General features: G+C 43.7%; 1 protein-coding gene across 1 annotated transcript; it reads right to left on the reverse strand.

Moving 5' to 3' along the window:
* Positions 1–1,045: 1,045 nt before the first annotated feature.
* Positions 1,046–26,434, reverse strand: ZNF365 (zinc finger protein 365). Its single transcript, XM_025850294.2, has 5 exons — positions 25,771–26,434; positions 23,294–24,049; positions 11,524–11,704; positions 5,118–5,155; positions 1,046–4,375 (listed from the first exon to the last, which is right to left on the reverse strand). The coding sequence occupies exons 2-5, from the start codon at positions 24,034–24,036 to the stop codon at positions 4,114–4,116; spliced, it is 1,224 nt and encodes a 407-aa protein (XP_025706079.1). The 5' UTR covers positions 24,037–24,049; positions 25,771–26,434; the 3' UTR covers positions 1,046–4,113.

Here is a 26,434-nt window from a genome sequence, read left to right on the forward strand (position 1 = left end):
TAAGTATTCTTGCATGCGACAGCACTTCAGATATTCAGAGATAGCAATCATGTCTCCTTTTCCCACAGGACATGGGTACCAAAGTTTCATTCACCATCCCCGACACCTGCCTCCACATATACAAAATTTACCAGTGTCCCCACTACAACGTGGGCAGGAGAACCAGGCCTACCTATATGTGAGGTTCTTCTAAGAGAAAAACTCATTTCTTAGAATGGCTTAGAATGTCTTAGAATAATGGCTACAAATGCAGAGTAAACACATCATAGTGCTACAGATTAAAGATCCTTTTCTTTTCTTTCTTTAGATTTATTTATTTGAGAGAGAGCGCGACCGTCAGGGGGAGGGGTAGCAGGAGAGGGAGACAATCTCAGGCAGACCCCGCTTCTGAGTGTGGAGCCCGACGCAGGGCTCGATCTCACAACCCTGAGATCATGACTTGAGCCAAAATCAACAGTTGGACCCTCAAGCAACAGCCACCCAGGCATCCCGAAGATTCTTCATAAATGAAAATTTCAGGTGTGTCCATTTATTGATACAGAACATGGACAGAAAAGAATGGGAAAAAAAATTCACCACCTTAATTCCACGCACACACACACACAATCCAGTATCTAAAGCTCCCTATTATTTAAAGTTTGAAATGGTTCCAGGGTTCGTGTTTGGGCCTGCATGTATGCTGTCTCCAGAATTCATTTTTTAAGGATCCAGCCTAAACAGAATCAAGATACTGGGATTTATTTATGTTTTCTAACACCCAGAGATAATTGAGAATGTCACAGTTATTTGTCAAGAACATTATGACCTGGTGAATCCATCAACTTTAACACGAGTAATTATAAGAACAGACTAAGGTTATCTTCCTAAAAGCCCTAACAGCTCCTAAACAAATGGCATCCCCTAAATTTTCTTAATTCCATGGCTCTTAAAGGACCAATGGCTGAGTAATCTACCAGTGATATACAGTACTTCTCTCTGTTATCTATTGTAATCACTCTCTGGGTCTTGCAATGACTGAGATGTATGGCCTATACAAGTTGGGATATACACTGTGAAATCTGTCCATGGTTTTTGCTAAGAGTTGCCAAGTTTAAAATAGAGTGTAGGAAAATTACTCATAGTGTGGAGGAAGATGGGAGAAAAGCACCAAATGGGCTTTTAATGAGGACTTCTCAGTGTGAACATATGTAAAAAGAACTTCTAGATATAGGCATTGTGATAAATAAAAATGATCCAGCTAAGTTCTCAAGAAAGCTTATTAGGTACAAGATGATGGTGATTATATGTACAGTGAACAGCTTATTCATGAAAGACCATTTTGTTCACTGTTCAATGGACCAGCACACTTGGCTCCCCAGAAACACTTCAACTAGACAAAATATACCAACACATTAGTCATAAATATAGCTTTATTATTATAATATTTATTTCATAATCTAAAAAGTTTTTCTTTTGAATTCTGGGAAAAGAAAATTCCAACTTCCATACAACTGATCTACCCTGCAGAATGCTGGAAAACAGTGTCTAAGCAACCTGAACTTTGCAGTTGAAAATCTATAACCTAGCTTGGGAATAAAAGAATGAAAGACCAGTTCAAAGAAAAATTTCTTCCTTACAGAACAAATAATAAAATTAGATCCATTCTTCAGTTTAGCCTTGAACATGTTTTCCCAGAAACTTTGGTAATTTCTCCAAAAATCAACTCGCAGGCTGACTGCCCATGTGGACAAAATATATATGTATATATATATTTGAAAATAAGACCCAAGTGGGACACGGTACATGGCCCAGGCCATGGCATGTAAGGGAAACATCCCTTAGAGTGAGCCAGCTCCCATGTTTCAACAGCAAATTTACGCCTCTAAGGAAGCACAACATATATAATGCATTTCCTTGTATGATGGTCAGAATTGAGTTGGAATTAAAAAGAATTTTTTAATATAATAAATCTTAAAATCAGTTGTCTTGTGTAATGTATGTAGAGTAGATATGACATTATGGCGCTTTCTGAAGATAACGGAGTACCACTGTCAAAGAGAGCTATCACGCCCTCTAGGCATATTAAATAAAAACTGAAACTGTAGGTTACGTTAAATCAAACAAAGAAAACCTGGCTCTACCACCTTTAAAAACAAGTTGTTGTCATTGCACACACGTGTTACGGGACAAAGGGCATGCAATACAACCAACAAGTCAATTTTTTAGTATGTAAAAGGCTAGAGTGCAATCATGGGATAAACATCAATAATAAATAACTTCGGAGGAGATTAAGTCTCGAAATAAACAATAATTGTAACACTACAATTTTTACAATGTTAGCCTAAACAGTGATATTCACTTCACAGCAATGTTTTTTCCCACTTGATAGTTGCCTATACACCAGATGAATGGCCCTCCCCCGTGAGCCAGATGTCAAAGTGAAGGTTCAAAAATCAACGTTTTAACTATGATAGGTTCAAAATGTTTGTATAATGGTAAGTTACACTTTTCAACTTACTGGCATTTTAAGTAACTGCGTTATACCTATTTTTAATGCATTGCTAATCTGATGTTTATTGCAATAACAATTATTCTACAAATGTTAATTAGGTTACACTTTTAATTTTCAAAATAAGAGAACTGAGCTTACATGAACTAATGTATATAGTTTAAAAACCACCCACTACAAACACACACCTTTTGCATGAGTATTTAAAAATAAATTATTAATATACCTGACATATATATTTTGTGTTATATATATATATATGTATATGTATACATTTGTGGACATAACTACTCTTTTTTCCAGAAGGATGTCAGCACTCGTAAACTCTGTAGAAGACCTGATGATATTGTTAACATTAAAAAAAAAAAAGTAACGTGGAAATTCATTCTTGATGAGAACCATAAAGCAGGAGGTTCTTAACAGATGGTTCTTTATGGAATTGAAGGCTTTTTTTGGGAGGGAGAGGACAGTCTCGGACTGTGGATCCCACATGCACTGTTTGTTTCAAGAAACTACTTTAGAAAGCAGTGTCCAGTGAACGCCTCAAACACCTGCTTGGAAGGTAAGAACGTATATCTAGTCATCAAAGGGCACAGAAGCAGCAGGAGGTGGAAAAGAGAGGTCAGCAAGGCGACAGCATGCCCAGAGCCCCGAGCGGCCACTGCTACTACCAAGGGCAGCAGGAAAGGGCTGAGGAAGGTCTGCGGTGTTGCCAGGCCCTGGCTCACGATGCACGAGACGTGCCATCCGCGGCTGCTCCAGCCCTGCAGACCCGGAACTGTGATGGGAGCTGATCAAAGAGTTTCATGGCTGTAAGGTTTGTTGGGGTTTTCCGTCCCAACCACAGACAACACTAACGGCTTTGAAGACAGAGGCTGCAACTTGGTCTCGGGGTGCAGAACACTCAGCCGAAGGAGAGAGCAGAGGCGACCCAAAGTCAGAATAAACATGCATCCAGAGAAACAACAAACCTGAATCGAACAAACTGGAAATGGGAACTGAAGTCTAACGAGATGAGTCCTGGAAGCAACCCAAACGTTGAAATATTGATTAACCAGAATACTTGGGGAAACAGGAATCCTTATTTTTGGAAGCTTTCAAATTAATAGAGGGCAAAGTTAAAAACAAATAAAAATATTACTATTTCACTGCCATTAAGAAAACTTTGCATTCCCATTCTTTGCCCACAATTTAGACAGCAGTAGACACAGAAGACTTTCTTCCTAGTGCCTGACATCTTGTGTGGCCTTGGGCCTTGGCTGAATCACCCCTGCACAGAACCCCAGATGCAGACACTATTGGAGAGTGTTCTACTTATTTCACAAGTTGGAGCCTTCTTTTAACTAAAATTTTGGAATAAGACTGTTGTCATTTTTTTTTTTTCAATTCTTTCTGTAATCTGCCTCTTGCTTCTAAAGGGGGCCTGTAATAAATTTCTGGTTCCCCGAGATTCCCGTTTGTTAAATTCTGGTTAGTCCAGCTGCCTGAATGGCCACGAAATAAATGTGTTATGCCCTTTTTTCCAACGTGTCTTACTATGGGATGTATCCCAAAGGGCATTATTGTTGGCCCCCAGAATAACATTCTGCAAAGCCCGGCAATGATAGTCCAGGGCCACTACCCTTTTAGATGATGTTCACAATTGCTGTTGGCTTTTTTTTGGCCATTTTGGGCCTGATGTTGCCTTTCCGGCTAAACCCCAGAGGCTCCCCTTTCTTCGATGGTCTGCAGAGTTCTCTTGGGGACTCAGCCTGTTCGTGAATGGATTTAGCAGGCTGCATGCTGGCTCTGTCATCCTTGGCTTTTCTCAAGTAGCTCCTTCCTTTTGGATGAAAATGGGTCTTGAGATCAGCGTGGTTACACACAGGATGTGGGTGCCCTCTACTTCTACAGATGGCCGAGCAGAGGGAGATGAGCAGAAAGAAAGATTTTGTTTAGAACCTTAAAAGAAAAAAACAAAACAAAACAAAACCATCCACAGCACAATCACTCCCGCATGCCAGAGTAGCAGAAATGCTGCCAGTTAAGTCAAATACAAATCGGTATTTTTCTTTCAAAAAGTCCTGTAGCCTTCATGAAATGATCTCATGATGCTGAATTCCCAGGGAGATGTTACTCGTTCTCTCACCAGAGACAAAACTGAGACAATGAAAATGTAAGGGACTCTCTAGTATAATACATACAGTTGGTCTATGGGAAAGATGAGACCAGAATCCAAACCCCTTGACTCTTTAAGTGACTGTATATAGTAGTAACAGTCATGTAGGCATCATAAAGTATGTGATTCCTAGCATAAATTTATACATATATTATATATGATGTAGTATACATGCATTAATACTACTATAGAGCTATTATGATTACACTATACCTCAATAAGAGAAAGTTACATTATAGAATACTGTAAAAATGCTCCTGGATCACTACCGTACCACCATATACTAATAGGCTATTAGCATAGTTAAAAGTTGTATCCACAATTTACAAAATTAGGTACCCAGGCAGGTACATTTTCACCGGAGACTCTCAAATCCATTTCGAATACAGATGTTATATACATAAAATGTAACAGGAAAACACATTATGCAAACATTATCAAATGGCCCAAGTATAAAAAAGATATACATACAGGCATTTGGATTTCCTATTTGAGATGATATCTGTAAGCTGAAGGAAAACAAATGAGAAAAAACATTACTTCGCTTGAAGGTTGGATTTGGCTTTAAAAATCTTTCTTGCTTGTATTTTTAAGAAACTGTTCCCATTAAGGAAGCCGGGAACTGTTATCAGTAGCACGGCCCACGGCACCTTCCGCCACAGCAGGGAACAAGAACATCTCGTGCTCGGCCTCTGCTTCCTCGGGGAGCCTCTGTGGCTCGCTGTTCTGAGATTTTCAAGAAGCCATTATCAGTCGATCTAAAAAACTTCAAAATGTCAAAGGGCCCTCTAATGGAGCAACATCTGAAGAAACATGTTTTTTAAAACTCGAATGATGTGCCATTATTTCTTGATTAATTCAGGCTGCATGTGCAGCTAATTTACTACAGCTGTGCTTGGTGACAGTGTATCAACTAAAGGGAAAATTGGCATAAAATGTTTATTGCCTAAAATACATCATTTCTAAACTGAGAGCCTATGAAGACCAACTCCACAACTGTCCCCGAGGCCATCTATCATTGAGATTATTTTCCACTCCCAATGAAGTATCTGCATGCCCTTTTGTGGCTGGGCTCAAATATCATTTGCAGAACAAATTGAGAACTATCATTTTGTGACCATTCACTTTAGAGGCAAACCCAGTGTACTCCCAACCTTCATTCCTGACCTCCCTCATGTAGCCTTCGCTAAAAGAAGTGCTATCACAGCAGGAGGCAGACCCACAGAAGAGGATAATAAGGAAAATGTGCAGAAAGGGCCATCTTGGTGTTGGGGCCCAGTGTGACCAAGACGAGAGTCCTACCATATTCAAATAATCAGAGAAACCAAGTTCAGTATAACAGGGTCACTCTCCCCGGGTCTCCTGTCTGCAGCTTGAGCTGTAGTCAGAAACAAATCAGAATGGAGTTTCCTTAAACAAACTTTTGAGGGTCATGTCCCCAGGAAGGCAAGATGAGATTCCTGGCTTCTGTCTTCTGACTCAATCAAAAGTAAGCTTTACTATTGACCCTGTTCACACTGGCTGGATTCAACAGGAGATTAATAGAGGTGGACAGAAAAAGGCACCCTCAAGGAGGGTCTTGAGATTATGCAATATACAAAGAAGGTTGGACAGACGGCTCACGCAAGCGTCAGGCTGGCAGCTTCTGGGAAACCCAAAGGTTTCAGCATTTCCATCTTCCTGCCATGGCCCCGCTACCACTAGTAAGGGTTTCTTAGCTTGGCTCCTGGAACGGACTTTAGTATTATGCATAAATTGTTAAAAAAAAAAAAAAAAAAAGCTTACAGTTTTTCTTCCTTTAAATTGCTTCCTTCTTTTTAAAGTTATTCTTAAAGGCATAACAAATTTTTTTCACTTTACTGTATATATGTATGTAAGCATATAGTTTGATGATTTGTTGCATATGTACATATAATACTCTTTGGAATTTTATGTAAAGTTAAGTGTGTGTGTGTGTATGTGTATTGTGTGTGTGTATTTACATGCATATGCATACTTTTCTCCCTGGGGAAAAGCCCAACAATGTTATCTAATCCAAAGAGGTCTGACTTCCAAAATGTTTTAAGAAGCAAAACCTTGGTGCCTATGAATGTCACTGATGGACCCTGCTGGGACCTTAGGAAATTAGAAGAGTTTACTGTGTGTATTACCGAAAGGTAAATGCACAAATAAATATGGGTAGAGATGAGCCATAAAGCTCACCTATACACAGATATATAAGTACCATAACCTGTGCAGGTCTATACGTCACACACTAGATAAAATGCTGACTATATAACCACCACAATTAACCCTCAAAACAACCCTATGAGGTAAGCATTGTCATCCCCATCCTACAGATGTAGAAAGTAAGGCCGAAAAGTTAAGTAGCTGGTTTGAAGCCTGAAAGCTTTACCAGTTTTAGAGCTGGGCTTCAAACCCAAGTTAGGACATTCCACGTCCGAGCAAGACTTCACCCTGTTCTGCCTCCTTAAGGAGCATGTGTTTGTGGAAGAACCAGCAAGTTTGTACACAAAAAGCTCAATGGAATCCATGGCCGGATCTGAATCTCTCCAGTGATTCTACAGATCATGAGGCTTGGCTGGAGGCAGGGCCTGCTGCCACCTTCCCAACAGAACCTCACATGCTCTCCTCCCTGTGAACACAAGAGGCCGCTGTTCCTTCTGGCCCCAAAGCCTCAGGCAGATGGAAACCCTCTGCCCCCTTAGGTCCCCTCATTGGCTCTATTTTCTCATAGTCCAACTACTTTGTAGGAGGATGGCGATCAAGAGAGTCCTTAAGGAAGGTTCTGGAAAAATATAAATAGCTGCACAGAGAGCCCATCTGAGTGCAAACATGGTGTCTCAGTTTGTTTTGGGTTGGAGAAACTAGGCACCCGGCCCTCCTCCCACCTCCCCTCTGTAAATAGCAGCACTGTATACTCAACTGTTCAGGCCAAAATCTTAGATTCATTCTCGATTCTTCCCTTTCCTTCACCTGCTAAAACCTAATCCTTCAGCAATTCCAGCTGGTTTAGTCAACACTGTCCTCAGGATATATCCTATACCCGCCATTTCTCTCCGCCTCCGCTCTCCCCAAGCTGCCGTCCCCCTTCCCCTGCCACACCATAATGGCCTTCTAAACTTCTCTCAGTCCCGTACCCCTCTAGTCTATTCTGCACCCAGCAGCCAGAGGAATTTTGCTAAAACATAAATCACCTCCTGCTTACAACCTACCAACGGCTTCCCTCTGTGCTCTGGAACGGATCCAAATTCCTTCTGTGACCCAGAAGCCCCGGCATGATCTGGAACCTTCTCGCATCTGTGACTTCAGCTCATCCCTCAAACGTGCCAAGCTTGTTCCCTTCTAAGTCACTTCCCAATTTTCACAGGGCCGCCTCAGTCCTGTTATTCAGGTCACAGTCCAAATGCAGCCTCCTCTGCAAGGCTTCTCCTGACCACGGAGGAATGGGGGCGGCCACTCACACACCTCCTCTCACTTTTTTCTTTACAGGGGTTATCACCCTCTGAGATCATCCTAGTTATGTGTGGACTTGTTTCTGGAGTCATCACCCTCCTCACTTAGGGCAGGGGCCTCACCCACCTCATTCACCCTGTTCCCCCAGCGCCCAGTAAGTGCTACGTTCCCAATAAACACATACTAAATGAATGGCTGCTAGCCCTGATGTACAACCCGCAGGAACTAACTGCAACACTTGAGATGATTCGAGCTTTTCATGACCTTCCCTTTGAGCAGGTCTGTGCATGATTTTGGCAGATGGGATATTAGGTCACTTGATGTCTAATTCGACAGCATTTTTTAGAGCACAAAGACAAAGTATCTGAGTAAGCATGTTATGTTTTTAGAAATCAGCCAGGTGAAAACGCAAATGCTCAAGGGAATCAAGGGGAACTACAGATGCCAAAACATCATTTCAGAAAAGGCATTTACTAAACATGAGGGGGAATTTTTCTAGGGCATAAAAGAATCTTAAAGCTAGAACACACCTTGGAAAGAAGCACCTCCTCTATCAATCTAGAAATTTCACTGCTGTCTGGAGGTGGTAATGAGAAAACGAGGGATGGGACAGACACTGCTTCTCAGTGCGGCCTTGGTAACCATGAAGAGCCAGGTCGGCTGGGGACGGCATTCCAGGCTGTCCTGAGCTGCACCGTGGAAGGCCTGGGTCAGAATGTTCTGCTCCATCTCAGGGCGCATTGGAGCAAGGAGCTCTCCTGGGAGGGGCTGAGGCTCCAGAAGCCAGAGCTCCTCACTGTTCTGTGGCTTCACTAAGCTGGACCAAGTCAGTCAATAAAGCGGTGATTCAAAGCTTTTCCTGCTAAAAGCATCCAAGTTCTCCTGTGTGTGGATGGCCACAGGAACCCTGGGAGGCCAGACTTAGCACTTGCCTTACATCAAAGACACTGTTCCTAATTTCAGAGGTGCGTGTATATTGTTAAGATTAAACAGCTGAAGGAAAAGGGAGAAATGGTCTGAGGGTCTGCCGACTGCACCATACATAATGTGCTATGTTACGGTCCAAAGGGGAGTCTGGAGGACTTCCATGAACACGGGGAAAGTGCGTCTATGCTTGATCCTTTCAGAAACAAAGCATCTCATTCTTGGTCCTCTGAGGGCGATGCGTCTTCCCCACAACAGTGACAGTATGCCTCACTGCAGCCTGACTGTGCCTACTCACAGACGGCTCTCACTTCTGTATTCCCCACTACCACCTCAACTGCATTTTCTTTTATTTCAATCAGTCAATTCTTCCTCGGGTAGATCAAGTCTGACGAGGGCAGATCGTGTCATGTTTGGGACACAGGAGATAGAAACATGGATTAATTCCCTGCTGTATTTGTGTGTACAGATGAATGTGCGCATGTGTGCCTGTAAATCTGTATTTCTGTGTGTACATGCGTGTGCACACACACACAGAACTTCGTATATACACAGCTGACTAGAAGGCCTGAGGCCTGTCCAACTTTTGATGGCATCTACCATCTCGGTGAAAATAATCACTGGCAATGTCTCGTAAAGGATGTTTAATTTTCAAGCTGGAAAAATAAACTGAGCCGAGGGAAGTGAGCACAGAAATATAAATCAGAGAGAGAACGAATGGCTCCCTCTCTTCCTCCTTGCCTTCCATTGCTTTCTTTCTTTAAGATCCTCTTGGCTTTGTACAGAATTTTACCCATTTCTTAGCTCTGCGTTACTTGTAAGCCTAAATGCTAAGACTATTCATGCTACATTTTTATTTTAGAATTCTTAACCACCGAAGTCAGGCGACGATCAGAGAATTTAAGAGGCCAAAGACCCTAGCGAGCATCTGGTCCAACTGCTTCATTTAACAGAATTATAGGCCCCAGAAGACAAGGAGCAGGGCAGGAATGATCTGGAAGCCAGGCCTTTTCACCTCACATCTGGGCCCCGTGACCCCATGCCACACTATCTCCTGATAGCAGGATGGGAAGAAGGCAGGTAGGGGTTCAGAGCGTCCGTCCAGCCACACTGCGTTAGGACGGCACTCACAGATTCCCAAGGAGGTGAGAGAGGAACTGAGGAGGGAAGTGCAAGCTCCCTCTCAGGAGATCACAGACACCAACAGGAAAATAATAAACATGTCAGGTGGCTGAAACTGCTTTGATTACAGTTACTAGAACCTCACAGAAGTAACACACTTACTTCTTTCCAGCCCACTTTTGTTCTTGACTGGAAAGTTCTAGAGCTCCCGTTGCTGCCCTGCTCTAAAGTTGAGTGTACATTACAGTAAGATTGTATAACGTTTCTTCACTTCTTCCTCCCCCCCCTCCTTTTTTTCCTGTTGTCTGTCTGTCCCTCCGGCCTTCCTTCTTTTATCTACCTGCTTGTCATCTCATTCCTTCTTTTGTGATTTAATCATGCTTCCCTTTAATCTCGGCTTCCAGAATGCTCAAACTAAACTTTTTAATCAACCAGTAGCAACTTTACCCACATTTTGGTTAGCATAAATGTTCCCTATTTTTCTTTCCGTTATATGTACAGTCCATTTGCAGGGGAAGTAAAAGAATCATTTTAAAATCTTTGGGGAAGGGGCTAAGCATAAATAAAATCAAACAGATCATGAAAATGTTATAAATAAACCACTTTGGGGTTTCAAAAGTCCTTTTTTTGGCTTTGTTATCAAAAAAACTGTTTAGAGGGCAAATACGAGCCCCCATCTCCCTCATCTAGAGCGTGATTATTTGTACCTCCTCCCCAACCCCCAAAGAGACCAGGGAATCTCGATCAAGCCACTTAGCAGAATCTGGACCTTCAGCCATATCCACGGTTCTTGTCTGGGCTCTGGGGGTTTCTTAAGTCCCTGAAACAATATACAAACTTGTACGCAAATATTTATTATAGAACTGCCACTTGTGAAATTCCCTAAGACTTTGTGAAAATCTACTTAAAGAATGTTTCACCTATAGAGACTATCAGATGGTGGTGTCCTTCCTCTTAAGGAAAAAAAAGAGGTATGTGGTTAGATTTTGCCACTACAAAGAAAGGCCAAAGCTTTCTTAAGATTCTCTTGAAGAGCTCCCAAACAGGATAATACCTCCCCATCTACTTGAGCACCCAGGTTGAGACCGATGATTTCTTTGGCAACCTCCAACTCTGTTATTCTCTAATATAGAAATATCTCTACCTGTTTATGTTGGTGTAGCAGTGGTGGGGTAAAGACGACCGTGCATCCGGAATTTCTCTTACTTCCAGATGTCTTGGATTCACCTGTATGACTTCGTAACACAGGGATGGCTGATGCTGATGTCTAGGAGGTTCCCGCAAGTCATTCCCCAGCTCCCCTTTCCTCTGTCCTTGACCCAATCTCACCATACCCAAGGACCGCAGGCATGGTGGCTGGACCTGTGTGACTTACCACGTGCTCGCTGAGGTCTCGGCAGAGGCCGGCAGCCTGCTGGCTTTGATAGTACTCTAACTGCTTTTCTGCCAGTTCTACCCGTTGCAACAGATTCTCAATAAAGTCCTGGAGCCGGGCTTTCCCTTGGACCTCCTTCTCAGCGGCTGCTTCCAGGAAATGGTTGAATGTAACAACTTCTCTGCAAGGCAAAAATGTCAGAACACAAAGCGGAAAAATGAGCCAGGACTTCATTCATTTAACACATATTTACTGAGTGCTGACTCTCTGTCGGGCACTGCCCTTGGCACTGTGCTCGCAGTGATGGCAAAAGAGATAAAATGACATTTTAGTGATTCTATTTCGAGATTGCACTGCAGTAGAAAGAGAGTGTCATTATCGAATATCCAAATAAATATCTAGGTCAGGGGTGATAAGCACTAAGGAGGAAACTGAAATCGGGTGCAAGGGGACAGAAAGTAACAGAAGAAGGGAATGTGTGGGTGGTATTTTAGAAAGGGGTCAGGGACAACCTTCAGGATAGGGAAACAGGGCAACAGATACCAAGGAATAATAAGCCAGGTGGGTGGGCAGGGAGACAGGTCTGATGGACAGCAAGGAGGGCTGCCTGGCTGCAGGCGGGGACTGGGAAGGACAGGAGTGGGGGCCACTATGATGACTCCAGATTTTCTTATAAAGGAGATGGGAAACCAATGGACGCTTTTGAGAAAAGCTCTGACTTAACATTTTAAAAGTCGAGCTGCTGGGGGAGAAGAGAGCACAGGGAGGGAAGGTGTGGAAATGAAAGGGCATGCAGAGTAAAATGAGTCACCTTGTCCGATTGTGCATTTTTGAGCTAAAAGTGAAACAGTCCCAGAAATGCCACCCTGAGGTTGACCCAAGGTCCGCCGGGAAAGCTGTTAGCTGACATGCCCTTCCCCTCAAAAGTTGAGCAAAATACCTCAAATAATATTCCTTTATCTACATAATTCATTGTCATTTACAGATCCAGAAAAATTTTAATAACTTTATTACTATTTGATATCTTTTTATTTATAATGCATGGATGAAATCAACACTTTCCTGACTTAAAATGAAATCCGTTCTTTATAAAGATTCAAATACATGAGGAAGGAATATAAAGAAGAAAATACCATCTGAAACCCCATTATTCTGAGACCACCACCTGTAACAATTTGGTAGCCATTCTCATGAGCAACTCTGCAAAAACACACATACACACAAACACACAGGTGCTTGGCCTTTTTGTCAGGCCAAGCACCAGGTAATCAGCATGACCAACAGGTGCATATTATCACAACTCTCTTCATCCAATTCTCAGTAAGAAATTATGAAGATCTTTCAGCCTTCCCCTTTGTATGTCCTGCCACACCCACCAGGAGTAACGAATTCCATCATTTTACCACCTGTGGGTTATGGTACTTCTTGTATGTGTCTTCAGAATCTCTCTTGACCCTCAAGGTGTACCCCCTCCTTTATCTGGCCACTTTCAACGTAATACAGAACCAAGATTCTAAAGACTGCTCATTCTCCTCCCAGCCTCTTTCATTTCAGATTTAGAAATCCCATTTTAAAAAAATCTAACTCCATCAGTTGTTCTAGATAGTTGATGAGATCCACTGCCTTCTCTGCACCTTCCACTTAGGTCCATAATTTCTTGAGAGCAGAACTTCAGGTAAGTCTGACCCAGGAAGTTTTGAAGAAGTTTTTTGCAAAATAGTTGGTAGTGGTTTCTTGCTCCTTTATTCTGTACAATTAGTCAGTGACTCACTTTTACAATTATTTGTGATTTTTTTTCTCTCACAAATATGTCACACTTGGCTATATTGAAACTTTTCTGATACTTCCTTCAGAGTCAAACATCTCTGCAAAACCTTAGAAATTACATATTTATAAAATAGAAAAGAGACTGGTTCTGACATGATTCATCACAGAAGTGCTTATTATACTAGCCCCCCTTTTTTTCTAGTTTCTAGGATCAAACATAAACCCCAATTCCATAATAATTCTATTATCTTTCAGCAGCTAAGAAAAATTCACATAAAAGAAATGAATCCCTTTGGAAAGGAGTTTTCTCCCATCATCAAGTCTCAAGTTTATTTCCAGATGTTTCCGTATGAGCCCTGCATGGAGGACATGAACTTTTCAAGCCGTTCAGGCCACGGACACAAGCCAATTTTAAAGCTCTACTGTCATTCAACCTAAGTAACCTTAAACTAGCAGCAAAATAATGGAGGGCCCATCTGAGGGCCCGTCTGGGTGCTACATCCAGCATGCCACATCTGTTCATGGCTCTGAGGAATGGCTGAAATCCTTTAGATGGAGCTCAAAAGTACCACTAGAAAACAGAACTTGGGCAATGGCTATTCCTTCGTCTTTCTGACATTAAGGCTTCCATTCATTCAGAGTCAAGTCCACTGTAGAGACTTCGTAGAGGATATTTAGGATATCTGAATCATGACAGGAGTTTCCAAACTCCTGTCCACAACCAAAACCCACGACCCTCTCCCTTACCCAAAAGAAAAACATAGACAAAGAGCCAGTGTATTTTTTTCAATTCATTTTGGTTTGTAATATTTACACCTCATTACAGAAATATTTTACATTTATTTTGGGAAAGATAAAAATAGACCTATTAAAAGATCTAAAACTGAGGAAGGGCCAAATCAGCTTTTTTGTTCCCTGCTCTAAGCCCATCATTGATATAATACATGACATATAATGTTCAATATATATTCGTTGTAATGAATATTTTAAAGGACAAGGAAGAAACAAAAAATGACCCATAATCCCAACACCCAGAGGTACCGACTATCAACATCCTAGTATATTTTTCCAGTCTTTTTTTTTTCTATGCATATTTACTATTTGGGGGTTCTCAGGCTGTAAAGCTTAGAATGTAAAACAGCAATATTTGACAGCTTAATCCCACAGGATTAACATCTCAAAAGCAAGAAAACAAACCTGAGTGCGATACGGTTTATGACTGTGTCTATATTTTTAAATCATGGAATGTTTTGCTACTGGTTCTATATAAAACTTTTGCAAATTAACTTCAATGCTCCTAGCTGATCCTGGAGTGTTATGTCATGTTGTAGAAGAGAAGCATCTTTTTTCTAACCTCTCCCTCATGCAATTACCTTGTGCCCTGAAGCTGAGAAGTTAACACCCTTTGCATTTTTCAACCAAACTGGTGTCGATACTAACTTAATTTCAGTTTATGAGTGGTTCACATCAACTAAAAAAAGAAAGAAATAGAAAAGACAGTTAAAACAAGCCTGATGATTTAATTTCAAATAAGATGTTATATAAGATGATGGCTGGAGAAGTGCCTCATGCTGAGAATATGTCTGGGTGTCTGTATTAGATAAAAACGGTAACCAAAGCCAGTGACTAATTGTGGACTAGCCTGTGTGTACAACTTCAGATTCCCCCTTCACATCCTGTTCAATCTGGACCAACAATATCCAGAAACACCTCATATTTCCCCAAGGAATCTTGGGAATTTCCTGAATGAAAAAGAATGATGTTTAACCACATTGCATTTATTACTGCTTTAATAATTAGACCAAACCGTCAAATATCCATTCAAAGTGGAAGACAGACCAACAGGTTTCAATATAAGGAAGAACAAAATATTCCGATAGGATTTCAGATCCCGTATCTCAGTGAATCTTGAAGAAACTACCAATTGTCAACTTCTGGCATAGTACCAAAGCAGAATATCCTGTTCTCAGACAAAGCTATTAGAGCACCCCTCCCTTTTCTTACTACATATATATATGAGGTTGGATTTCCTTCATCTACTTCCACCAAAACAACAGATTTGCAACAAATGAAATGCAAAAGTAACAAGGTCCAGTTGCCTTCTATTTAAGTCAGATATTAAAAATATTTGCAAAACTTATAAAACCATGCTACTCTTTTTGCTAGAGTATTGTTATCTTATTGTTATTTTTAAATAAATAATTGTATTTTGAATTAAGTTTTCATTTCTTTTTTTTTTAAAGATTTTATTTGGGAGAGAGAGAGAACACAAGTGGAGGGGAGAGGCAGGGGGAGAGGGAGAAACAGACTCCCGGCGGAGCAGGCAGCCCGACGCAGGGCTCGATCCCAGGACCCCGAGATCATGACCCAAGCTGAAGGCAGACGCTTAACCAACTGAGCCACCCAGGCGCCCCTAAGTTTTAATTTCTAATACAGTAAATATTGATAGATAAAACTCATGCTAACAAAACTTCTGGGGATCCTTGGATTTTTTTTTATAGCAATATAAGGAGAAGTGGGGCCAACCAGTTTGAGATACTGCCAGGCTGCGAACAGGTGCTCCTGAATCTCAGAATGTGGGTGAGAGTGGGCAATGAGGGCTGGAACCCCAGGAGGATGTGGTCACAGTCCACACATTTATTTGTTCCACTATTCGGTAACTCAACAAACACTTATTGAATGTTAGCGGGGCATTCCTGAACCCATGGCTATCCTCATGAAGCTTACTGCTGAATCCAGCGTCAGCCCACGTTTCTTGAAGGACTGGGGAGTATATATTTCAGGCTCTGCAGGCCATCTGGTCTCTGTCACAATTACTCAACTCTGCCTAGTGCAAAAGAACCATAGAGGCTGTGTAACAATAAAACTTTATTTATGGACACTGAAATTTGAATTTCATATAATATCCGTATGTCGTGAATTATTATTTTTCTTTTGGATTTTTTTTTTAATTAAAAATTCTTAGCTCACAAGCTCCTCAAAAACAGGTAGCAGGCCGGACAGGTTGGTGGTGTGCTAACCCTGGATACAGTGGGAGAAGCAAATATTAAAAGAAACAAATACTGAAATAAATATGTAATTACAAAGCTGAGCTGAATGACTAAGACAAAGAATAATATGACGTCATCAGAGAGAAGAGGAAGAGACTTGTGTGGTTTTATTTTAGGTTCTCAACCCTGTGACCTACAATACAGGGGGAAGCCTGGAAGGTCAGATGGGAGAGAATACAGAGGGAACCTGAGTGAAAACCCGTCAGGCTGTGCACAAACCAGCTTCGGGGAAGCTAACTGAGTCTACGTCACTTCCAGCCCCATCTTTGACTTCTCATGTACGTATTTTTTAAAAAGGTTAAATACTATAGAATACAAGGTTTTAAGCTTTGGTGGAAAATATGCTTTATTTAAAATCAATATTTGATACTAAAGGAAAAAGTACCAGTATAGGATAAGAAACTGGTCTGAAGCTCAGTTATGCAGAATGAGATGCAGAGCTAGAAATCTGTCCACATCCTGAGATTCACAAAGAAACAAAGGGACACCGAGTGAAAAAAACCCTTTCAGTGTGATCAAAGCTTTATTTAGAAAACGTACTTGTTCCCTCAGGCACTTGTTCATTTACAGGATGGCCATAGGTCTGAAACACTGATAATATTTAATTTTTTACAGATCGAACCGCTCAATTACTTCTTCTGAGGTGGGTTAAAGACAGGATAATTCAGAGAAATTAAAGATACACTGTCAGGTGATGAACCCACTCTAGAAGCAGGTGTAGAGATAGAGGGAAATGTGTATTAATGTGTCGCGGTGTTCACTACAATGTTACAAAGCCATCTAACCATGCATTGTTAATAGGAGACAATGCACTGATCATACTGCATACTGTAATTTACAGTCATTTCCCTATGTTTCCAGCTTTTGTGGCCATCCCGCAGCCTGATGTTCCCCTCGGGCCTCATAAATGCACATCACCTCCGTCTCTGCTCCAGCACAAGGGACCTCCCTTCATTCAGCCTGTGAGCCAGATTCTTACTTCTGCACAGGCTGTTTTTCCACTGGGGTCCCTCCCACTGCCTTTCCCTAGCTCCCGTTCTTAATGAGTCTTCTAACCTCAGGGCTCTCCTGTTAGGAAGCTTTCCCACACACACCTAGGTGTGGGTTAGGTGACCTGCTGTGTTCTCCTGCAGAACGTTGCATCCTACCACAACGTACAGAGAGGACTGTCATGCCATGTACCCCATCCCATTGGGAAATGTGTGTGGTCAGGGACCTTGCCTGCTCCTTCACTGTGGTAACCCCAGTGCCAAACACTAGCCCAGCACACAATAGGGGCACAACAAATTTCTGCTGAGTGCATGAAATGTACAACCACAGCTCTGGCTGAAAATTTTTAACTGAACAAAAAGAGCCTGAGGTTTCTTTTTATCTTTTTCCAGACAAGTACTAGGGCACAAAACCAAAAAGTAATCCACAATACAGGTACCTCTCACAGGACTGAGGGTGGGATCTAAAATTGATGCTTCTCTCCTATCCTTAAACAACACTTTAAAATCAGCTTCTCCTCCCAAAGGCAAAACTCTACCAAGTTATTTAAATTTCATTTTACATTACTGATTTATGAACCTCTTTGGAGGTATGTGAAATGGTAAAAATACCTCTGGCTAAAAATAGGCTAGCTATTGATCACAGAGCACGTCAGACAGACCGTAATGTCAGCCGCGAGGCAAATCCTGAAGCTGGAGTCCACTGCCTTGCAGTGCAGGGAGCCGGGCTGCTAACCTGGAGCTCAGGGTTGGCTCCTGTGCATCCCAAGGGGCCCCACAGGGTGGAATGGGCACCTGTGGCCCATCTGAAGCTATGCCATCTCTACTTTTGTTGGCCCTTTGCCTCACCTTTCTCTTTTGGCTTCTTTGACTAAACCAAAAGGTATATACTTCTCATTAAGAGCTTAAAAAATAACTCTAATGAGAAAGTCAAATGACTCTCACTGGTAATAAGTAGATCAACACTACATCTAAGCCCCTTGGTCCAGACAGAAAGAAGGTACATGGACATTAGACAGAGAAAAATGGAATATTTTCCTTGGTCTCCAACTTTTAACCATCCCTAAGAAGGTATGTTTGACGTCCAGTTTTTCCTACGTTACTTTTAAGTCTGCATGGTAAGCAGCCTGGAAAGAGAGGACCTCATTTACATAAACGCACTAAAATGTGGAGCAAACAGACCCCTCCCTGTCCCACTGAACCCTACATGTAACATGATTTTTCCTGGCCTATTTCCTAGCTATGGATCCATCTGGAGACCAAGTTGTCTACTCACTGCTTTAACTGATCAAAAATAGGAATGCTGTAATTAAGTGGCAAGAGGCTTTTAGCTGTGCAAACAAGGTACCAAGTCAAACTTTAAAAGGTCAGCATCCCACAGCCAGCTTACGATAGAAACCTAACTCATGTTACCTGGCTCAGGCCATCCCTTTAGGCCTCTTTCATCATACCCCTAATGATCTGTTTAATGTTTAATTTTACCTTCTGGCCTCTTCCTGCCATAAATGCAGAAACGGGACTCATGGGTATACCACGGTAGGACCTAGAACAGTACCTGGCACACGTCAGGCACTTAGTGCAAGATTTGTCTCCTGGGCTGACTCCCAGTTGAGAGCAGGGCAAATAATGAAGGAAGAAGGGAAGGATTATACCTATTGTAGCCCGCAAGGGAGCAGGATGGGGATTCGACAGAATTATAAGGGGGCCCCTCACTACAATCAAGGGCTGACATGCTCATGCTCCATTTTGACTGGCCATGGACAACCAGAGTCACGTTAAAAGCCCTGGGCTGGTATTCCGGAAGCTGAATAGCATAACCACATTTAGGATGCCAGCATTTCCCTATTTCCCAACACCTTTGATGCCAGCTGATATCTCCTTTAATCTCATCAGAAAAATAAATGATGTCACCGTAGCAGCTCTCTCGAAACAAGCAAAGAAGCTGGCCCATTCCAAAATGGGCCAGATTCAGTATTACATAAGTCGTGATGCTTTGGGCAAATACCCCATTTTCAAAAGTGTGGCTGAGACACAGTGAATTAATGGAAAAAGCACTCAGCAGAGAGACAGGGAATATGGGTTTCAATTTCAGCTCTGCTACCAAATTTTTGTCCTTGGGCGAGGCATTCCACTGCTCTGGGCCTTATTTTCCACGTCTGTAAAATGAGAGTGTTATCCTGAAGGAGACGAGGAGTACCTTCTAGTTCCCAAATCACACGATCTCCTCAGGGGCCATCTCTCATAGTCTTTCTTCTCCCTGCTGTCCCTTCAATGTCACTCTCCTCTGGCCACCGATGCAAATACTGCCCTTCCTCCTCACTTCCTCAGTGTGGCCTCTCCACATTAAAAAAAAAATCTGTTCTCTAATAGTTTATCAACTTGAAACCATGCCTTGTATTTAAGCACTTGTTCCAACTACCTTGGGTCTGAACATGGACATGATCACAGGGATGTTTCATGCTTCCTATGCAGGATGTTAGCTCCTTAGAGGAAAATAGCATGAATTTTATGTTCCCCATATACACCTAGCACAGTGCCAGGCACATCACAGGTGCTCAGTTAGGGCCTTCCAGTCTTACCAGAAGCGGGTACAGAAAAACTTGGGATTACTGGTATACACAGGTGTGCTCCAAACCTTGGATGACCCACTCAGCCACAAATTAGCTACCATCCAAACCCATCCTTTCTTGTTAAGGGATACCTTACCGCAAGGCTGGCTGGGATTGATTTACCTGATTACAGGCAGTGCTAACCTATAGTTCTGAATACTCCTGAATAAGTAAATACCTGCTTCAATAGGACTTCTAAAGTTGCAGAGACTTCGTGAAGATGATGGACAACATGTCCCTTGGATTTGCACCCCAGAAACAAATAGACACCTCTCTCCAGAGGTACAATGAGACTCACCAGCCCAAAAAGTACAAGATATTGCCTATTCAATCTCCTCTGTTATAGAGCTTATGTAGACCCTCTATAATGCAAGGCCATTCAGCCTATAGACAGCTTCAGGGCAGAAGCGGCCCTGGAGTCTTTCATTTCAGTTTGAAGGAAAGGATTTTAAAGTTGAGAGAACAAATCCGTAAGCAGAAGAGCCTCCTCAGCCTCACTTGAAAGGATTTTAAAATTGAGGGGAAAACAATCCGTACGCAAGAGAGCCTCACGTAGGCGTTCAGGTTTTTTTTAAACTGAATCTCCCATCTGTGTCTCAAAGGGTCCCCAGAGTTGAAGTCCATGTCGAGTAGGACTGCAACCACGCGCTTTCTCTCACAAATGAGTCTTGAGAACTCATCTGGAGGGGTTTAGCGGGGCAGCACAACTGGTTTGCTCTCTGGCCAAATAGCATCTTCCCATATCTAAGAGGTCACCTCTTCTGTCAAAGATACAGCTCCGTGAGGGCTGGTGAGGAGGGAAGGGGCTCGTACTGGGGAGGCAAATCTAGTCGAATGAACTCAGTTTCAGTGGTGCAGCAAACAGGCAGCTGGCTTGCTCTGCACCCCCATTTTGGGAGGCTGAACACTACAGACCCTGAGGGAGCTGGCCAGTCACCCTCTCAGACCAAGAGCTCCAGTGTCCTTTCTGGAAACAAGACTCTTTCAGTGCTATTTTACGTACAGAAAGAGTGATTATTTGAGACCTGAATACAGAAACTGACAGGCCAGGCCAAATGAAGGCTTAAAAAAAATGAAGACTTTGTTAATTTTATGTTTAAAAGTTTAAGGCAGTTTCACTGTATTTTCCTTTAAAGTGTTTTTATTTTTAATGTTATTGCTGCCGCCCCCCTCCGTAGTCCAAAATGACATACTAAAAACCAATTCATAATTTATCTTCAGATATACTCATAAAAACGTGAACAAAGATATATGTACAAGGCCGTTAACTGAGGCACTATTTTTATTACTAGGAAAACAGAACAAAACCATGTATTCATTAATAGCAAGCTGATGAAATCAGCTATGAATGCATCCACACCACAGCCATGCAATAGCCAAAAGGAATGACATAATCCTATATTTAGTGCCTGAAAGATGCCTGCAACATACTATGTTAAAACAAAAACAAATTCCAAACATAAGTGGCAGAAGAGTATGTGTCACGATTCCATTTGGGAGAATATAGCATCTCTGTGTATAAAGTACATACGATTGTAACTACATAGGAAAGGTCTGGAAGGACATTCACTGAGCTAAACAGTAGATATCTCTGGAGGATGGAGCAGGCTATGCTTGGAGAGGAAGGGACGCTTTTAACACATACAGTTCTACCCTGTTAAATTTTTTTTTTTTAATGAGTATACATTACTTTTTCAATTGGTCTTCAGGTAACAGCACTGGGTTAACATTATCATAATTGATCCACGCATGGCTCACTTTTACTAAGTTATATTAAGATATTCTTAATAACAAAGCACTCTTGAACCCAACACCCCAAACAAAAGTTAGATCCTTGACAATAACTTAGATCCAACTGTATGATTCTCCCTGCCATCATACTGGCTTCCGTCCAGGCGACCACCAGCCCAAATCCCATATTCATTATTTACTTGTGTAATCAATAAGTAAAATATGACAAATCAGTATGTGCAAACAGTTTGTTTTCCTTTTAAATTCACTGCTCTTCAAACAAACAGAAATACCACAAATTTAATTCTGAGCTTGTCTTTGCACATAGGGGAACCCCATCTGCCATTTTTCCAGTGATGCAATGTTAATCACTCTGGCGGCCGCAGTGGGTCATCATGGCACTAACTTCCCACGGGGAAACTCCAGAAGCCAAGAAAGAAACATTTTTCATTACAGATCATTTCCCTAAAAGCAAAGTAAATCCGTGGCTGATTTGAATCTGTCCTCACTAGGTAATTAAAAAAATTTCTAGTTGATCAGAGCAGGCTTTCCCTCTAGGTAGAATGTAGGCATTCAGTGATACTAGGTAATGATCTCTTTAATATATAGGGTTTCTCAGCCTCTCGCCAAATGGAGAAATTTAATTACTGCACTTTAAGGGACAATACATGATAGAAGAGTGCCAGTGGACACAGAAAGTATGAAATTAAGTCAACCTCTATAATATAGTCCAAGTTATTTGAAACCTTCCTTCTAGGTTATCCTAGGGTATCCATTTTTATGCCCTTTGATTCTATGAATTCTGAGCCTCCATTTAAAATTAAATCCAATATTCTGCATTTGGGAAATATACTGCATTATTAGGTATGCTTTTCTAAGTCTGAGTTGAAGCCATACTTCCTGATAAGGAAATGCTTTTCCAAGTAGGATGTCTTTCACCTCTATCTTGTGAAAACCACTTGTCAACTCTGCAAGCAGGCCTGACTGACTCTAGTATCACATACCGTTCTACAAAAAGAAAATTCTCAAACTAAAATCACAGAAGCCAGCAGGATCAGAAAGTCTCCTCTGGGTTTACTAATGCCTGCTTCTTCCAAATAAAAACTATAATTAAATGGATTCTCAGCGACCAATATTTAATTAACACAAGCAGATAATCCAAAATGGCAAAGAAGCCAGAATTACTGGTATTTAGAGCATATTTATATACTTGAACAAGACAGCATCTCATGTTCTTGACTCGGCTACATGGAGGGAGGCTACCAAGGAGAAATGGCTGGGCTAGAGCCCCCTCTCTGCCTTCCCATTCACCTCCCCTCTGCTCACCAGCTGGTGCCGGGAACCGATCCCACCACAGATAACACCGCTACTCCTCTCTCTCAAAACGAACGTTCCTATAATTTCCAAGGCGAGAAGGGACTGAATATTTGACTCTCCTGCTGCCGGGTTGCAGACTATACACAGAGAGGGTCAACGGTATCAAAAGCCTTGCGCATCCCACGTTCAGCTGTATCAATGAGAAAGGCAGCCAAAGTAGCTGCAAGTAATAAAAACCAATCGTGGCTTGACCAGTGCTTGTAACTCGGGGGGTAGGTGCCTAAAGCGATGGCACAACACGACTTACTCTTCCTTCCGGAGCAGCTCCTCCTCGGACTCGCTGAGGCGCTGCCTGAGCGCAGCGATCATCTCCACCGCCACGTCCACCTGGCGGTTCAGGGCCCGCTCTCGCCTCTGCACCTCCTGCTTTTTCTGCGTCAGCTGCACAAAGGCCGCCCGAACTTCCAACAGTTCGGCTGTTTTCTGGGCCAACTCTTTGGTGAGTTTATCGATTCTCTTCTCGATGGTCCTGTCCACGGCCTCGACCATCCGGTTGAATTTTTCTCGGACGTGGGCCTCGAAAGCAGCTTTGGTGTCCGAGGTGGGCAGTCCGGGACTGGAGCGCGGCCCCTCCAGCGAGTCTGCACGCAGGTCCAGCGCCGTGTAGGTCTGCACGTAGGACACGGGCCGCTCGGCCACCACCTCGAATGGCTTCCTGTCCTTGGAGTGTTCGTGCGAAATGCTGTATAAGTTCACATAGCTGGGTTTCTGCTTCACCACGTGGCCCGTGCCCTGCAGTTTTCCCTGTTTCAGGGGTTCTGAGGCAGTGACTAGGTCTGGGTCTTTGAGGGACGGGAATAGGCTGCATTTGGTCAGAAGGGTTCTTTCCTGGTAGCTGTGACTGAATTCCAGATGGGCCCTCAACGAGGACAGACTTCTAAATCTGGTATGGTCTCCACACCTCGGGCAGCGGAATGGCAGGCACACGGCAACATTCTGGAAGGACTCCTGCCAGGGGTATCTGCTTGCCTCAAAAGCCTGCTGTTGCATTACTCTTCAGGTCCTGGGCAGGGCAACGTAAAACAGGTAGTTTACACGTCTGTTTAAAAAATGCTGCTGACAAGCTTGTGGCCCCTCACCTCTACCAGGGCAGAGGCTTTTGGCTTCAAATGCCTTTGGCATATAATATCTCACGTTAAAACTAAAACCTCCGATCCGTGGGCCAAATCCAGCCGCATTCACTCCTTTCTGTGTGGCCTACTACTGTTTTTGCACTGAAGGTAAAGGTGAGTGACTAGTTGGGACAGAGCCTCTATGGCCTGCAAAGCCAAAACGACTTACTCCTTGGCCTTTAGGAAAAGCTTGCCAAGCGCCGCCCGCACCACCCCCCCCAGGCCAGGATGAAGGTGGGTAACATTCTCTTTTTGCAGATGAGAAAACTGGAGCAAGGAGGTAAAGTAATGAGTTCAAAGCCAGATGGAAAGTGGCAGATCTGGAAGTGGAATTTAAGTTTCCTGCCCTCCTGAACTGAGTACACTCACTGCAAACCTGTGCCCTATTCTACTGATATAAGCCTGATAAGCATGAATTCCAAAGAGGAAAACTCACACAAATTGTCAAAATTTGTCCTGAGAGAGTGAGTTCAGTGATCTTTCTTCAAACATAGTAATGATATTACTCAAGCTAGGCGCAGTGGCATTAAACACAGAATCAGCTGGAAATTTTTCAACCTGAGATTTTGCCTTTAGTTATTGTTGTGATGGCATAAATCAAAATATTATGGTTGATAGCCTTCCATATTCCAGATTTACTGACATTTGGGAACTCAAGATATCAAATATATTTTGACCCAAGAGGGGCCATGGTCAAGACTTCAGACAAATACAGTGTTCTGAATGGATTTATCTCGTCTCTGATCCTGTTTTAATATGATAACCTTTAGAGATGGCCAATATTTGAATCCGGCAGGTATCAGCATAACTCTTTTAATAACAGGAAGTTCTTATTTCCTTCTAGCAATTTATCTTAGCCCGAGCAACAGATGACTGCCAGCAACCCTATTCTGCAAGCAGGGCATACCTATTCCCTCCAGGAATGGTTTCTACTTAAATGTAACAGGCCCTGGGCCCCAAAAAAGAGGAAGCTCAACTAAGGGTCTAGACTGGAAAGTGTTGTTATTGGGCCCTCAACCTCTTCAAAAAGCAGAGGCGCAAACGGTCCCCAGCAGGCTAGGCAAAGCCTCCGGGTTAATAAGCCTCTGGCTCCCTAGAGAGGGGAACCTCTTCCTGTGCTACGAGCGGGCTGTTTAACGACCGGTTTTGTGGAGATAGGATGCAAACCCCGACCGAAAACGCAGCAGAGAGGTGAAGGCAGGGGAAGTCAGGATTCCAGGGGGGTCAGTGGGGAAGGGTTGGCATCCCCAAATGGGGAAATGGGTAATCACACACTCTGGGAGTACTCGTGCTTTCAAGGGCCCAGGGGAAACCCCAGTCCACAGGGTTGGCGGAAAAGCCCTAATTCCCTCTGCCCGCGCAGGGCAGGCGGGCAAAGACGCTGCCCGGAGGGTCCGGGCTCTCCCCGCCCCCGCTCCGCTGCGGGCCAGCCCTCGGGAGCCAGAGTGGATTCGTGCGCACAGGAGTTCCCGCAAGTGGGGGCCGACAGCCTAACTCCCCGCCGCGCGGAGGGGACGGGACCCGTCCCCAGCCCGGGACCGCTCCGCCGGCCCCCTCTGCCGCGCCCCCGGGGCCGGGCCGCAGGCGCAGAAGCCCCGCTGCCGCCACTTACCCGACTTGTTGCTGCAGCTGCAGCCGCTGCTGCTGCCGCCGCGGCCGGTGCTACTGCTGCGGGAGCGAAGCGGTTTTCAGCAGAGCCGTAAATCAGGCTTAGCCCGGGCCCGCTCCCACCCCCCGCGCACCCCCGCGCACCCCCGCGCCGGGACCCGCGGCGTCCAGGGCGGAGCGTGGGGCGGGCCGGCGGGGTCGGCGCGCGCGGCTGCGGGGGACCCCGGCGGCCGAGAGCGACCGTCCCGGGGCGGGGGAGGCCTGGGGCACCAGCGGCCCCGCGAGCGACACCTCGCTCTGCCCAGCGTGGGGGAGCACCGTCTGCCCGCCCCCAGCCGTGAAGCGGGATGGGGCTCAGGATCCCACTGACATCACGTGGGGAGCCGCTGGGCTCGCTCCCCGGGGGAGGGAAGGGGAAAAGCGTGCCAGGCTCGGAGGCGCTGCGCCTTCTGCAGGCCCTGGCCAGCTCTTTTGCACTTTACAGTTACTGGGGAGCCGGAGAGTGTGGATGAGGATGAGGCGCTGCTGTGTGTCTTCGCTAGTCTGCCGGCAGGAAGGTCCGGGTGTTCATTTTAGGACCTCCTCATCTTAAGCAGCGGGGCCGAGAACGTCCCAAAATAACCCAGAGTCTACTCTAGCCTCACCAGCTGAGCATCCTGGTGCTAAGT

This window comes from Callorhinus ursinus, unplaced genomic scaffold, assembly GCF_003265705.2.
Source record: "Callorhinus ursinus isolate GAN/ISIS: 27379988/994484 unplaced genomic scaffold, GSC_fseal_2.0 scaffold69, whole genome shotgun sequence".
NCBI lineage: Eukaryota > Metazoa > Chordata > Mammalia > Carnivora > Otariidae > Callorhinus > Callorhinus ursinus.